Here is a 17,588-nt window from a genome sequence, read left to right on the forward strand (position 1 = left end):
GTGTAGTGAAGCAATTGTAGTCTTTTTTTATGAAAGTCCTGTTTTTTCATGGGCTCATTATGAAAAGGAAATAACAGTGAGACACCGCAAAATAAATACATAATGTGAATCTCACAGAACTGGGGGACTTTATTCAAGTGTTGAAACAGAAGCTCACTACTAGATTGTGACTCCATTTGGCTATCTTAGATGCAAAACACATAACAAACATATTGCTCTGTTTAACAATTGTGTATGGTTGGTTTTTGTTCACTAGTTATCACAAGCGTCCTTGTTATTTGCAAGGAATCTTAGAAAGATTGGTTATGTGGCCTTGTTGCTACTGCACCAGCACCATTAGATGACACACTTCATTCAATTAATTGTAAGTGTGTTGCAATGTTAAATACAAGCCCCATGAAAAAAGCTACATTGTGCTACTAAGTGTTGATTTTGCTGGTGGAAAGTCCTCCAGGGAAATACAATAAATAGATGAAAAGGGTGCTGTTAGTGTTTTAATGTGGAACTACAGAAATGCTGCCCAACATTTATCCAAAATCTCCTCTAATTAATATATTATTTATTTTTTTAAAGATTATTTTTGGGGCATTTTAGGCCTGTATTTGTATAGGACAGCTTAGACTTGAAAGAGGAGAGAGAGGGGGGAATGACATGCGGCAAAGGGCCGCAGGTCAAAGTCGAACCCATGGCCGCTGCATCGAGGAGCAAATCTCTCTATATGGGCGCACGCTCCACCAGGTGAGCTAACCAGGCGCCCCTGTAATTAATATTTGAAGAAAAAAAATGTGTATATGGTGAGGGCTCACATTTTTGTGAGGGACAGTAGATAGCATGTGAGTAATTAAACCAGGGCACCAAGACCTGGACTTGGCATCCCAGTCACAGGGGTCATTATCAAGCTGGCACCAGTACAGTCCAGGACAGGAGCCATACATGAGTAAACCAAAGCCTCACTCCAGAATTTACTTTGGCTCTATTTAAACGAGTGTGAACCATAATATCTCAATATGAATATTCAGGGAATTTAAAATGATGATTTAAAGGAACGTTAGGCAATAACACCGATTCATTTCATTTCCCAGCTCTGAGTGCAGATAAACGGAAGAATTTTAAAAAAGAATGAAGGGGAACACTAGAAAAAGGAGAAGCCACAGAATCTGGCGTCACGTTCAGTGTTGCTTCCTCTCCTCATGACATCACTACCCTGGTACTGCGAACCTTGTACTGCTTTGCCACTTCCTGTCAGCCACGGGCTGAAATTTGCATCTCTTAAAAGGGAGAGGAGCAGGTGGAGGAAGAGAGAAGTAATAGATTCTCCAAAATAGATCATTTGTGTAATCACTGGAGACAACTAGGCTGCATGTGCTGGCTTAAAAAAACTATCATAACTAATATACTCAACAGATAATGGCAATAACAGTAATGGCATTAAATGAATAATTCTCCTGACATCACTGGATTGACGATATAAGCTCAACAACAGTTTAAAGCAACAAGTCCTCCAAAAGATACGACGATGTGGGTCGTTTATTCCATCTAATACGACCCACAGGAGCATTTTATGTCCTTATATTTAAACCGGAGAACGTAACGGTCGCTAGCGTTGTGAAACGGTCCCAGTTTGGTGATGTTTAGGCACAAAAACTACTTAGTTAAGTTCAGAAAAAGATCGTGGTTTGGGTTCAAATCAGACGTTACTTTACTTCCGGTTACGCATGTGATGCTGAACGTGACTTGACTCTGTTTCTTCTGTAAAGTTTTCAAAAAAACTCACCGTTTGCTGTTATTTTTAACCGGGCACAAACCCCAGTCTCCTGGCTGAAAGTCCTGTTTGTTTGACCCATCCATCACTCCAACCTGCCTCCTAATGAGGAACTTGGCGCTCCCATAGTTCATCACCCTACTTCCTGCTTAGCTCCGTCGTAACTATTACAGCAACTAAAGGGCGCCGCCACTGGAAACGTAAAGATGAGTCGTAATTGCTGCTTGAACAAACGGTTCTCAGAGAAGGACAGTCTTGTTTAAACTCCTAATATTAGTGCTGAATAGAAGATATGAGATGAAGTGGAAAAATGGCACCATGGTAGAAGGAGGCAAAGAACTTTAAACAAAGTAAACCTTTCTAATATTTCTCACCTTTTGGTATGTCAACGTCTGTGAAAATAATTATGATCATGTCGAGATTGATATGACTAAAATTCCAAATGACGGTTTCTTTAAACACTTTAAACAATGAGAACAATGAGTCTGCATTCTTTAACATGACGACAAAACCCAGTGTCGTCAACAGATCACGATTCCTTTTTTTTTTGTTGGAATCTCTCATGTCAATTACTTCAACCAGGGCATGAATGATTCATTGAGAGAGGAAAAAAATTTGTCCACATGTGGTGACATGTCTAATCTGCCTGACTGGCACTGCTGCATTTCCTACAGTAGAATCCAACACAGGAACCTTGGAGGGAAACTACAGATGACAATCTCAAACCACACAGTACATTTTATATCTAGCAGTACCCCGGGCATACATAAATACTCTCAGGAAAACTAAATGTTTGTCCATCTCAAGTCATGGTGATAAAATAACAACAGCCAACACTTGCTTTGGAAATTGCTAACAGAAATCTATTTTGGATGTGATTCTGCTTTTAGCGGTAGGTGCTAGTTAGGGCTAGCCTGGAAATCCAGACCCAAATCCGAAAGATTAAGGGTCCGGACTAACTCACCAAGTGTGCATTTGAAAATCTCACTGCACTCAATTGGATAACACTACGACCAATCACAACAATACACGGGGGTGACGTATCCAGAGCGTACCCATACGCTTAGCTACCAGCGGAGCTAACTGGTAGATTAGACTCTTAGCTACCAGCGGAGCTAACTGGTAGATTAAACTCTTAGTTACCAGTGGAGCTAACTGGTAGATTAGACTCTTAGCTACCAGCGGAGCTACCTGGTAGATTAAACTCTTAGCTACAAGCGGAGCTAACTGGTAGATTAGACTCTTAGCTACCAGCGGAGCTAACTGGTAGATTAAACTCTTAGCTACCAGCGGAGCTAACTGGTAGATTAAACTCTTAGCTACAAGTGGAGCTAACTGGTAGATTAAACTCTTAGCTACCAGAGGAGCTAACTGGTAGATTAAACTCTTAGCTACCAGAGGAGCTAACTGGTAGATTAAACTCTTAGCTACCAGCAGAGCTAATTGGTAGATTAAACTCTTAGCTACCAGAGGAGCTAACTGGTAGATTAAACTCTTAGCTACCGGCGGAGCTAACTGGTAGATTAAACTCTTAGCTACCAGCGGAGCTAACTGGTAGATTAAACTCTTGCCGTATCCAGTCGGCAAAACAGCAAAAACGTCCTTCGTGCAAAGGAACGATTGGAGCGCCGTCTTCTGTTCCTCTTTTAGATAAAAAGCCAAGTCTAACTCGTTCATTGTAGCAGCCAAAGCCGTTTCAAGCAACTGGTGTTCATCCGTAGCCATCTTACAATGTTTAGTAATGACTTGGACGTGGCAGCGCTGTCGTCATCTGTTTAGCTGGCCTCTGGCCCGCCTATATATCAGATACACCGATGTGATTGGTGCAGCTCAGCTACAAGGGCATAGTTAATGAGCATCATTACTAATGCTACGTTTACACGTGGCCGGCTATTTTCATAAACGGACATTTCAACCTCTCCGTTTGTCTCAGTTTACATGCAAACGTGCAAACAAGTTTTCCAAAATCTCTACTCTGGCCGGAGGTTTTAGAAAGAATCGTTTTCAGAGGTGAATTCTCCGTTTGCGTGTAAACGAAGGGCACAAACGAAGGGAAATGTCTCATAACCATGTACGTGTAAACGGGGCATGAGTGCCAGAGTGACTCGCTGAGCAAAATCAAATTGTGCTCTCGCGAGAACTCTGGATTTCCAGGTTAAGTTAGGGCTGCAACTAACTGTTATTTTCATTGTAGATTATACTGTTGATTATTTTCTCAATTAATCGATTAGTTGTTGGGTCTACAAAATGTCAGAAAATGGTAAGAAAATGTCGGACAGAGTTTCCCAGAGCCCAAGATGACGTCCTCAAATGTCTCGTTTTGTCCACAACTCAAAGATATTCAGTTGACTGTCACAGTCAGTTGACTGTCGCTAGAATCAGAGATTTGTTTTACTTTCTTAAAAAGTAAATAATCGTGATTACGCAATTATCAAAATAGTTGGCACTTAATTTAATAGTTGACAACCGATAGATTAATCAATTATTCTTTGCAGCTATAGTGCTGGTAGAAGCAAATGTCAAGTGAAACCTAACTGCTGGTAACCTCTGTTCTCCCTGTGAGCTGTTTCTTTTATAAACACTACATCAGCCAAGAGCCTCGCTATAGTACAACACAGACAATAGTGCCGCGATGTTGCGACACCATTGCAAACCCTCCAACACTCCTGAGGGCGGTTCAGTTACACTGTTACACACTTTGACCTTAAAACAAACTATTAGTTCCCGTGACAACCGAAGCAGGGATACTGCTGTCTGATGCACAGTCATAATAGCACTTGTGATTAAAGTGCGCATTTCAATCTCCACCCATGCCACAGAGCTCCTGTGAGCGATCATATGTGTGAACACAATCACACATGGCTGAATGCATGTGTGATTGTTTGATAATGCCCGGCCAGTCTCACAGGCACCGTGCATAATCGCGTTAGGGCGGGAATTGCACAACAATGTGGGTCTGGGTAATGCCTGTGGTTAGGGGCCCTCAGCAGTGAGCGGTCCCGTAAAAGTGTTTGCTCCTCCTCACTCCCTGCGTGTCTGCACTGCAGCCAGTTCACAGACACACTGAAGCTACGAGAAGTTAATATGACACCACATTTTTCAAGTGTAAAAAAGCGTTAAGGGCTTTCACTTCTCATTTGAATGGTGAAATTATTCAAAATCCATAGAGTGGTTCCCCTTCTCGCACTGTAAAAAAAAAACCATGCTGAGATCTTCCTGTTAACCCCACGGGAGATTTTTTCCAACATTTCTGACTGATGAGAAGTTGTGGTAGACAGAGCAACAGCATATTCTGTGAGAGAAACTGCCAGGCCTGGGCAAACGCTCTGCCAAAACAGACAATCACGTGCTCTCGGCCTGCTACTACCAAACCCGCACGGAGAAAAACAAAACAGTCTGACTCATCCCAAATGACTGTTTACCTGACCACGCCGCTGGATGTCAACTAGGTTTTTTTCTTTTTTTACTCCAGAGTAGTGTATCCTGCGTGGGCACCTTCTCTCTGTGCTGTTGAAGGAGGCTCTACTCTCTGCTGGTATCTTTTTTTGTATACAACTTACACTCTCTGTGCAGTTACTGGGCTCTATACTCACTCAATGATCTGTCCTCTGGTCCACATCCGGAGAAAGAACTGACAAAACAAAAATCTGGCAGGAGTGCTGCAGGGTTGTGTGATGCCAGTGTCGGAGGTGGGTGGAAACCGTGTGCACATTTGACATGATTTGTTTGAATTCACTAAATGAAAGGGGCACTTTACAGGGATTTTCCTGGGTCCTTTCCAGTGAGATAAAGCCTATATAAGGTTCACGTTACCAGCTGTGTCTGATACTATACTTAGCTATTACTCAAGCTCAGTAAACATACAGTTTTAATAGATCATGCTCAAATTAAGTACGTTTAACTTTATTTTCACCTGTCTTATAAAATTGGTTCCAAGTAGGTAAAGTCTCTGCATTCATTGAGCTCTGAATCTAACAAATCTTTTTTTTTTTAAAGCAAAAACAACTTAACATTCAAATAATAATTATAGAGATAAATAGAAAAGAAGTAATCTAACTAGAAAACTTGGAGTTTTGGTGAAATATCCTTAATTCTAGCCTAAACCTAAATGAATCTATTAAAGGTGCAGTAGGTAAGACTTATAAAACTAACTTTCTGTCACATTTGCTGAAACTGACCCTATGTTCCAGTAGAACTACACTAAGCAGGTAATTTAAAAAAGAAATCCGTCTCCTCTGGCACCACCTACAGCCTGTAGTGCGATTTGCAAAAATCCACCGCTCCCTGTTCAGATGCACCAATCAGGGCCAGGGGGGGTGTCTAACTGCGTGTCAATCACTGCTCATGCACACACATTCATTCTCCCTCGTGGGGGGAGGGCTTTAGCAGAAAGGGGGGAGGGACTGAGAATTTGTCGATGTTCACAAGTCCTGGATCTTTGCAATCCTACCTACAGCACCTTTAAGGGATTTCAAAAGCATTCAAATTCAACGGCTGTCTAATGAAGCAATGAAGCACACTCATTTTATAACATTTCTAAATATCATAAAATGTTAGGAAAGATGTTTTTGTTTCGGCTGTCAAATATTTCTCATTCGGTGGCTCAGATGGATGGTTCTCGATGCAGCAAAAAGCCTTGAGTGAGTTCTGTTTGGCTGAACATCTGGAACATCAAAAAGCACGTCAACCCCCTGCAACTCCACTGTGGTTGTTTTGTTCTACGGAGCAACAGCAATCTCAATTATTGCCACTTTGAAGTCAAACTTATTTGCATGTCATGTTCTGCATGTTTTTGGGGGACATTTGAGTGAAGAAAATCATTGTGTTCACAATACGGTCCGGCATGCAGAGCAATGACACAACTGAATCTGAACTCGTAAAGCCTCTTCGACTCAGACAGACAACCAGACAGACAGACATGATCTGCTGTGTGAGGTATGTAAGTCTCACAGCTTCTGCCGTTGCCCGATGGATTCCTCCAATGGCATTCTGGACCATGCTGTTAAAGGTTTACTGTGAAACACTGACCCAGACAGCAGCGGCACATGGAGTCAATTTCAATACTCATTTAAAGTTGGAGTGATGTGCTGGCATGGGTGAGTAGGAGTGTAGCTGGATCCATAAATAAAACATGTGTGTGTCACACGCAGACATAAAAACTATTTGATACGCCTGCTTTCTTTTTTATTTCCGTCCAGTGAGGTTCGAGGTCATTAATATCCTAAAATGTTTCCTGGAAGAGGGAATAAGAGACAGATGACAGCAGAGAGGAACGCCGGGGCTGAGAGGTAAACACATGTGGAGCGGGACAGAAGGACAACACGAGGTTGTGAAACAATCTACAGGGCTACTAGTTTCACACTGTTGCCCAATCAGATCAGTGTGGATGGGCACAGTTACATCACTTTGAACATTTGTCACTCATCTACATCACGAATGTATACCATGCTGAGCCAAAAACACCTCAACAAGTAGACTTAAGCAATTCATTTTGATAATTTAAGTCACTCATTGAAAGAAAATAGACAAACATTCGCTGGTTCTTCTGAAATGGGAGAAACAGGCTTCAGTTATTATCAGGATACTCTTCAAACTGGCAGCATTAACAATTATATATTGTGATAAATATTGATATTGATTAAATCATATTTTTTGCCATATCTCCCAGCCCTACGTATTGGTTTTGTATCATTATAAATGAAATAGGCTTTGGGTTTTAAAGATGTCACCTTTGGTTTTTGGAACCTGTGATGGGGATTTCCACTCTTTTTTGACATAATATAGACTCAAAAATTTGTAAATTGAAAGGAATAAGTAATCAATATGTTAACTGCGAGTGAAAAGGACATCTTACACAGAGCAGATCAAAGACTAACAGGTAGTGTTCATCAATACTTCTCACTGCTGCTAACGGTGTGCCAGTGGCGATTCGGCACATCAAAGTACTACTGTAAGTGTGCGTGTGTGTGTGTGTGTGGGGGGGGCAAGCAGTTTTAAGGAGATACCAGATTGAAATCAGATGGGGAGAGAAGGAAAGTCAGAATATCAAGTCACAATAAAAAAAACATATAAAAGTTTGTGCAGAAATGTTCCCTGCGTCGGCCTGTCTGTCTGCCATCGTGTCTGTCTGTGCATCTGCCAGCAGCAGGGCTTTAATTATGAGGCCCAGGTTATGTGTGCATGCACGCGTGCGCGCACACACACACACACACACACACACACACACACACACACACACACACACATCTCTCTAACACAGTGCCTCACAGTTCCGCTGACTAACCAGTGGCACCAGACTTTGGCCTGCGGCTCCCTGATTCCAGTAAATGTCTTGTTATGCAACTCCTAACAAGTGTCACCCAGTCTGAACTTAGAGCATTTTGAGTCTCTGCCTCTCTCTCTCTCTCTTTCTCTCTCTCTCTCTCTCTCTCTCTCTCTCTCTCTCTCTCTCTCTCTCTTTATCTCTTCATTTTCTCTGAAGACAGTAAGCGGTGGGTGGGCAGGGGGGGAAGAAACCCTTTACAACACTAAGTGTGCCCTGTTTTGTGCAGAGGCAGAAAATCAGGAATGAAGAGGCAGGCGGCGCAGGCAGGAAATGGGGAGGAGGGTGAGGAGAGCTCCCCCAGCTCTTTGCCTGAGAAACACAGCTGCCCCTCATGTCTTGGGGCAGTGCCAAGATCGGACTCCTCGACTGCCTCAGGGGGGTGAGGTGTGTGTGTGTGTGTGTGTGTGTGTGTGTGTGTTGAGCCAGTAGAAACAGGAGGACTGCTGTTCTATCCAGCTCCCTATCCTACTAATACACATTCAGACTTAGAGAAACACACAGTTTGGGATTGGTGATAAAACACAAAAGAGAGGTACAATGTGACTCAAAGACATAATTATTAATCAATTAAACCTAAAGCAGTTAAAATGACCCTTTAAAGTAACAATCTCAGAGATTTTCATTTCAATAAATGTCACTATCTATCTCCGAATGAGCTAACATGATGGCGACCCAGCCTATGGCCCACTGATGAAAGCCCCTACATTTGTAGTATTACAGTATGAACTGGGTGTCTGTGGCGACATTCCCAGAAAAAAATCACAAGCGGCGCACCGTTAGTGACACGTTTTCTATAACCCGGCAGTGGTCGGTCCACCACAGAGGGTAGGCAGAGCTAATGCAACTGACTTGCTCTTCAACTGCCAACTGACTGATGTCACACAGGCGACACACTGTTTGGATCTCTGGGAAGTGAGATCCAAAAACACACCTTATACTTTACCACATACCGCCATAGGTGCCGCCAAAGAGAACGAAGCAGAGATCTCTGAGATTGTAACTTCAAGTAGGATTGGGCAATAGCCTGGGAAAACCCTGACGAACTTCCGGAAAATTTTGAGATTTGCTCTGCAAGTCAGTCTGGCCAAGAGCCCATTCAATCACAACCGTTGAGGCACAACACGATGACGATAGCGCAGCGACGGCAAGCAGCTTTTTGTTAACATTCAACATGACGGCCACCGAAGCGCAGCAACCCGTTGATGCCACTGTTGCTGCTACATCACCCGGATCGATGGTCTGATTGGTTGAAGGACTATCCAATTGCGCCCAGAGGCATTTGAGCGGCGTCCGTTGGTGACGCCCCTTTGGAAATAAGCTGTGAATGAAGCTTGCCCAGACCCACTCTCAGTTACAACTGAAAAGGGTCTGGTGTCAACCAGGCTAGCTGGGCAACACCTATTTGGTACCAATGTGGTACTCCCTTTGATTGACAAGATTTCATTTACGTTGCCTCATCTTATCTATAACTATTTAAATCTGGCTATAGTTCAAGCCTGAGCAATCCCATCTGAAAGATAGTTGCATAATATAACGGCTCTGTAAACTACATATTCTATTGTTTTTCTCAGTATAGTTCTATTGCATTGTCAATGGGCGAGATTAAAACACAGTCTCTGGAAACCTGTCTTGTAATATAAGCAGCCAGATAAACCCAATGCGGGGTCAGCGCTACACCGATAAATCAGACGATGTGAGCTTATTGCAGATATATCTGTTATCGGCGTACTGTATGTGTCAGACGATAAGTAACAAGAAATTGCAGGCAGAAGACTAAGTTTGGGGTGATTTAGAAACAGTGTCACCTCTACATAGTTTTTCCACCAAGGAGCACTGACAAGAATAATTAATAATTATCCTGGTGGACGCCGCAAAAGGCAAAGTGAAGCCTGAAGGTAATGAGATGCTCTATATATTCAGATGGACTCTTTATACTGTCAGTGTAACTAAATTAAAACAACACAACTTTGCATTCTGGACATTAATCATTCACCAGTCAGGTCCCTGGGATCAATGACTTGGTTGAAAAGTCAAAAAATTAGAGATGCCACACACACACACACACACACACACACACACACACACACACACACACACACACGACTTGCTACGTCCCGACCTATCTGAGCCTCTCCTCTCGTTGATACCTAGAGTGTTTACTGTAAGACTGTACGACCAGTGGAGTCAATGGGTGCATTTACATGGTAATGACCCTAGTGTCACTTCCTGTACAATCTGCTCGGACCTACGTGTTTGTCTGCTCCGGCACAGTTTGTTTTGAGATCCGTGGGAGTGTTTACCAGCGTAGGTTGAGGAATTCCAGGTCAAGAGAGCGCCATGTACAGAGAAAAGCTACAACCGAATTGATCCTGATACTGACATCAAAGAGCACCTGAGCCATCCAGCTCCACTGGCTGGAACCAAATATTTATCCTGTGGTGACATACGTATGGTAGAGAAATACAAGAAATAACAGATTTCTTTTTTGTTTGCAGGAATGCAAGGATGTGTGCGTAATGTATATATTGTACTGTATTAAAGCTATAGCGCGTGACTATTTTATATTATTGAACATCCGTTACATTCAAGCCATTGCCAAATGAGTTGCTACAAAGCTAATTAAGACTATCAGCTCCACACAACTCTCTCTGGATTTCTCATTATGGCTATGTTTACAAAATGGTGTGCAAAATGCACGTGTGCAATTTGTGTGTGTTCTGCAGCCTGAAACACTGTTTGTAAGACTTGAACTATATGCATTAATAACATTTTATGGCGTGAAATAAAGAACAGGATGTATTAAAAAATAAATAACCCGCTCTACAGAGAGGTTTGGTGATACATAATTTGGGCCATCTGCTCTTCTTCCTGTTGGCGTCCTGTGCCAGGGCCAGTGTCCAGTCCACTCGGAGAGCTTCTCCAAGCCAGTCCCACCTGGCACAACTGTCCTCAGAATTCACACTGTCGCAGACGGCCTGAGAAGTGTGGAGGCTGTCATGACTCAGTTCAGACACGACCGACTGTTGGAGGATCAGCAGCGCTGAGAAACAGGCATCGGGCCTCAAACAATTACAGAGCAGACAGCCTTAATCATAGATTAATGGAAACTTCATGTGCTTCAGCCTGTTCCCTCCAAGAGAGCCCCATCTGTTCAGAGAGATCAGTCACATGGAGAAATGATCCGTGGTTAACTTCAAAAAGACTCAACCTAAAGTGAATTACAATCAGTGTTTGAGGGTGTTGAACACTCATTGGTGCCTCGAAACAAAGCATTTGTGTTGTGCCTGTTGTCATCGTGATCACTGTCTTTACAGCACAAAAGAAGCCACCACAAACTTCACTTATGACATGACACTCCGCCCAATATTTCCACAAACCACAGCTATATATATATATATATATATATATATATATATATATATGTATATTTATATGTATGTATAGTTCGCATTTGTGTTGTTATATTCTCTCTTGAAGATAGAGCGAGTGAAAATCAAAAGTTGTTTGTTAATTATTTTTAGTGCTTTTGTTTGAATATGTAAGTCCTTTTGCAAAGCTGGTGTCTTTGGAACGAGATCTGCCACACAATTTACATATTTTCGTGTTTCCATTCAGTCGGGACAGAACATAACAAGGACGTCGCAGATGAAAAGGCTATACTAGAGAATTTTACAGAAAAAATATATACATTTTGTTAAATTTTAAATAGAGAGAACCAATTACTGAAATACAGAATAATGAACTAAACCATCTGGAAACTACTATTTACATCAAATGGTCATTGAAGCAGAAACAACACAACAAAAATCACATGGCTGGCCACAAAATTACCATTTAACATTTTCATCTTTCCCCAGCTTCTCTCTGGTTCTGAGGCTACTTATGAAGTAGCAGAGACAATGTGTGATAGCCCCCCTGTGTGGAACCGAGGGAAGCTCTATGAATAACTCCCGTCACAGCAGTGAATGGCACTTTGCTTTCCCACAGTATTACTCAGTCTACACCCCCAACATGGCAGGATAAGCAGCAAGCCCAGGCGGTGGCTGACTGAGCGCCCCTCTCCAAGCCAATAATCCCACAATAACGGTTAAATAGACGGAACAACACTGAGAAACTTCACTGTTTATTTTAGACACAGACATTTTCACAGTCTTTGTCACTGTGACTCTGCTGCATCCTTTGCAAAATGTCAATGATCTACTATTGTCTGTAATGATGTATTAACTACACTCTGCTATATAATAACTTTCTAATTACACTATAACCAGTGAGTATCACTGAGTAAGTGTTGACCATAACCATGTTTCAAGGTCATCAAGGTGCTGGTGCTACTACTGCTGACACTCCTTGGGCCAAAGTGACAAGTCTCCTTCCTCATCAAAAAAAGATAATTTCATCATTGTAAAGTACAAAATGATCATGGGAAAGACGCTCCTATCTTTTAAAGTCCACAACAGTCCTGATTTTCTTCTCTGATATGCCGCAACCTCCGACTCTACTTGGCTAACACTGGAGGTGTTTGAAACGTCGCCTTGCCACACACTGCCTAAAGATTCTTTATTCAGATATTGTGGGGTCCTCGGAAATGGATTTCCACATGAATGCATTCCTCTTAATTTTGTTTCATTAACAATAAGTATTTGGGATTATCCACTGCTTTTTTGGAAACATGTTTTGCTCTTTTCAAGCACAATGTCCTTAACGGAAAGCAACACACACACACACACACACACACACACACACACACACACACACACACACACACACACACACACAGTTTGACTCTGGTTAACACGGAGTGATCAGAAAAGCACATTTTAAGTTAAAAGCACCATGTCAAAAATACACAGAGTATAGATGCTGAACCTTTTAAAGTACCAATGTGTAATGTTGAACTAGGGCTGTGCAATTAATCGATTTCTAATCGTGATTACGATTTCTGCTCCTAACGACCCCAAGAACAGTGTAATCGAGAAAAACGATTATTTTACACATTACGTTTTGAAAGTCAACTCTTATTTTGTCCTGTGTTCTTGATGGAGAGAAAAAAAGCTCAAATGGGAAAGGTATTTAGAGGGGAATTTCACAGTTCAAGGTGTTTTCACTGTTGATTTGTTTAACTGTTTGTTTGTTTTTTATTCAATAATTACGGAACGTCTTTCCAAAAGTCAATGAGTAATCGTGTAAAATAATCGTGATTTCAATATTGACCAAAATAATCGTGATTATGATTCTTTCCATAATCGAGCAGCCCTATGTTTAGTTTAGTTTAGTTTATTAGTTTATTTGTCCCCTGACATGAACAGTTCAGGCCCTGTACCAGAGTTAGCTATACAGCTAATTTACATCTGTGGTCCTTGGGCAAGGGAGATAAAAGGACAATATAGACAATATAGACAATACTATCAAAACAGAAAGAAATTTAACAACAAACAACATATAACAAGCATTACATAACGTATAAACCAGTATACAAAAATATATAAATTCCATGTTATAGAAAGATGGTGATCACTGATCAATGATCACATAGTTGTTTCGCCTTCAGCCAAGTCTTTAAGGACATTTTCAAACAGCTGAGACTTACACAATCTCTAATGTGAAGTGGAATTAAGTTCCACTTTTCTACTGCTGTAAATGAAAAAGCTGATTGACCAAATGTAGTCTTCCTAAATTGAGTCTAACAGTCACCTCTTACAGAAGCCCTGGAGACCCTTGCATTAAACAATATAGAATGATTTTATATTGTTTTTCTTAAAAGGACAAAACCTACTTGGACAATATCACCACATCTGCCCAGTACATGCTTTGTTTACTATGTGTAGCCTATTCCCACACACACTGAAGGGTTTTTCCACTCTCACATCATTTGACTGACTGGACTATGTTTGACAGCTCAACACTGCGGTTAAAATGGATGAATATGGAGCAGGGTGTTTTGGATTTGTGCTCAGTCAACTTTTTTATTTAAATGGTTAAAAAAAAAAACAGTGCATGGCAAAATATAGAAGTCTGGACTGAATTCTTTTTTGTATCTGTCTTTGTGATTCAGTAAAAAAAAAACAATAGAAAAGACATTTTTGCTGGCATTTGTGCCTGACATGAATGTGTCACCTCCCAACACATGACTCAAACACTGGAGCCTGCTCTGACAGGGGAAGACAAAAACCCTCCACAACTGCTTTACATTTCACTGGCAACCCAGACAGCCTACAACACAGGGAAGACGTAATAAATCTCTCAATGTGTGACTACAGGCTCAATATGATTTCCTGCTGGGAAAGTAGACAGTCATTAATTTATTGTTAGACACCACTGAAACTATGTGTCTCCAAAGGGAGGTTTACGCCCTTCAATAGTGTTCAGTGGGAGGGCCTGCCACACCACATCAGAAATTTTAAGTCCCCTCTTGTGTAATGTTTTGGATAGTTTCCAGGACACATGAATGCTTCTGGTATCTCCTTGCGACATAGACGTCCAAACACAGTTTCATTCAAGGCACACACTCTGATATGGAAAACTGTGATTTAGCCTTAAAATCTAAAATTACATTCTAAAGTAACAGCAGGGAGAGGAGAGCTGTCTAAAAACATACCAAGTCAGAACTCACACCATTTTTTTTAAAAAGCACATTGAGGGAAGCAATAAGGCAAAGAAGGGAGGGGGGGGAACCCTGTTGAGTCAGCAGACTCATATAAATCACATACTGCAGGGAGAAGTCAGATGACTGTCTAAGGTCATAATTGCAATTGGCCAGTTTACTGAATTGCCATGAAATTGATGGACGACAATGAGCGGGGAACATGGTTTCACCAGACCATGACTGTGAGCAAATGATAAACAACTTTACAGATACTCTTCATGCGTGCTTATTTGTCAAACATTTGTGTGTGTGTGTGTGTGTGTGTGTGTGTGTGGGGTAACAGTGACAAGCATAGATGATTAATAACAAACAACTGGGATCAAAAAGCATTATAAATAGATACAATACACTAACTATTAAACGCTACAGAAAAGCCAGACATCCCTGGAGGGATGTTACAGTGATACCACAGGAGATAGAAACATACCATAACAGCACAATTAAGTCCCTGTGAACCCACTGTGTTAAGAACCACTGGCCCACTGCAAAACTTTGTACGAGAACTGGCACAGGGAGCTGCTTTACCGGGCATAATGCTGTAAACTCCACACACACACACACACACACACACACACACACACACACACACACACACACACACACACACACACACACACACTTACGCGCACTGTATCTCATGGATAAAAGTACCAAAAAAAGAGGGAAAAAACAAACGTAGCCTACCTTCCAGCCTGCAGAGCTGTTGCTGTCTCCTTTGTCCTTGAAATAAGGCACACTCTTCACCATCCAGTCGTAAATCTGAGAGAGAGTTAGTCGATTTTCAGGAGAACTTTCGATAGCTTTGGTTATGAGGTCTGCATATGACATATTCCCCCATGCGTTTCGCCGGGAGGAGCTGCTCTTCCTTTGGGCAGCGGCGGCAGCTGCGGCCGCTGCCGCCGGGGACGCCGAGCCGACCGGGGAGGAGAGCAGAGGCACCTGCTGCTGCTGCTGCTGGTGCGGGAGTTGCGGGTTCGGGTGCTGATGTTGCTGCTGATGCTGCGGCTGATGTTGCTGATGTTGTTGTTGTGGAGCTTGCTGGTGGACGCAGTTCTCCTGACACTGGAACTCGGTGCACAGGATGACAGGCTTCTGCTCCGCGAAGTCCTCGGTCTCCTCCAGCAGGCTAAGGTTGTTGATGAACTCGTTGCCGGTGGGCTCCTGCTTCACAGACGGCACCGGCGAGGACGTGTTGGAGTCGCCCGGGTTGATAAACTCCGGCCGGGGCAAAGGCCAAGTGCACGACCGGGGCCGCGACAGGGGCTCGAAATCCGGGTCGATTTCCACCAGGTGTGGCTGCTGGGCCGCTTCCGCCATGGTTGAGAGGTGACGGAGCCAAGTGTTACAATGTCATGTAAAAGTGACGAATGTTGCCCCTCAAAAGTCGCAACTTCGCCTTTGAAAGGAGAGCGAATACAAGAGAAATCTGTCCGGGAAAATGGTGCTCCGCCTGGGCGCAAAGTCTACACTGAATGTCACATCCCAAACCGGTAAAATTCTAATAAAACAGTAATAAAAAGTATGTTTCTAAAAAGACTTTTCCGGTGAAAAAAGTTGAGTGTCCACAGTGTGTCGACCCACTGTTCTGTTGTTGTTATCCAGTCGTAGTGATGTCCCGTGTGCGCCCCGTACAGCCTGTTGACTCTCTGTGTTGTACAGCATGTGAGGATTTACTGGAAGTATCATTTGTCAGTTGACACCGCCCACATTTGATTGACACCAGAAAAGCACCAATGAGAAAGTTGGGTGAAGAAACGGTCCTTGTTTTCATTCTTTCGTCTAGTAAACATCTAATCTGAGGACCAAAAAAAAAAGGAACTTTTCTCTGTCAATTGTGTTTCTCTCTCTGATAATATTGCGATCAGCTCACCGGTATTCGATTTCAAATTGGATGTAGCCTAACAGTTCACACGTTGCAGAGATTAGTGATTAGGCCATTGCTTTTCCTTAGATCTCAGTGTTTGGATGTATATTTGGATGTATGTTGGATGTAGTTTTGTCACACGGTAATAAAATGGAATTCATGTGAAAATATCTTCTCATTTCTCAGCCTAATCCATTAATTACACATATTTTTGGGTGAATAGTTCATCTGCCATCTGATCTTTATTGGAGATGATAACAAGCCATATTTTGAGCAACTTACATTTGAAATTAAAACAGCCACCCCATACCCCTCCTTTTGAGAAGACTGTTTCTAAATAAGTTATCCACATAAAAGAATACGCTACTACTACTGCTGCTGCTACAGCCAGTACTCACAGCGTGTACCAATTCAAAGTATAGAGTTGACAGTGTTTACAACACCTAAAAAACATTCTCAAAACTGAGATAAACAGGGCTACATTAAAACAAATAATGATAATACCAACTCTGTATAATAAAAAAACAAAGACTTTTTTTTTTTTTTTTTTTAATATTTAAGAATATTTTGATTGGAACGAGGCTCAGTGTTAATTTAACGCAACCAACCAGTTGCTGTCTTCAGCTGGTGGTGCAGGGTGTACTGCTCTTCGGCGCTTTGTTGGACCAGAAGCTGTCTGGGTGTCCTCAGTATGGACTTTACTGACATCTTGTGGCTTAAGTGGGCATTACAACCAGACACAGTCACTATATCATCTCTTCCGCATTTGGCTCTCTATTTAGTCCGCGTGACAAAGACTAACGCCACACCAAAACACAAGGTTGATTCTTTATCATCAGTGCTCCATTTACTTATCATCTACTCTGTGCTGTAACTTATCAGCTATCAAATAAAATGTGAAGATATGCAGTGTTACTTTTGTTTCAACCAGACAACAGTGTCAAGCAAGTCTGAGTTAAAAAATAGAACATGTACAGGGGCCTACTTAGTTTCA

At 42.1% G+C, this 17,588-nt stretch overlaps 1 protein-coding gene across 1 annotated transcript in view; it reads right to left on the reverse strand.

Moving 5' to 3' along the window:
• Positions 1–16,047, reverse strand: part of foxo1a (forkhead box O1 a) — a 32,732-nt gene extending 16,685 nt beyond the window's left edge. The window contains exon 1 of the mRNA XM_031297490.2: positions 15,415–16,047. Coding sequence (XP_031153350.1) covers positions 15,415–16,047 — 633 coding nt within the window. The remainder of the gene's footprint in view (positions 1–15,414) is intronic.
• Positions 16,048–17,588: the final 1,541 nt, after the last annotated feature.

Source organism: Sander lucioperca, chromosome 5, assembly GCF_008315115.2.
Source record: "Sander lucioperca isolate FBNREF2018 chromosome 5, SLUC_FBN_1.2, whole genome shotgun sequence".
Taxonomy (NCBI): Eukaryota; Metazoa; Chordata; class Actinopteri; order Perciformes; family Percidae; genus Sander; species Sander lucioperca.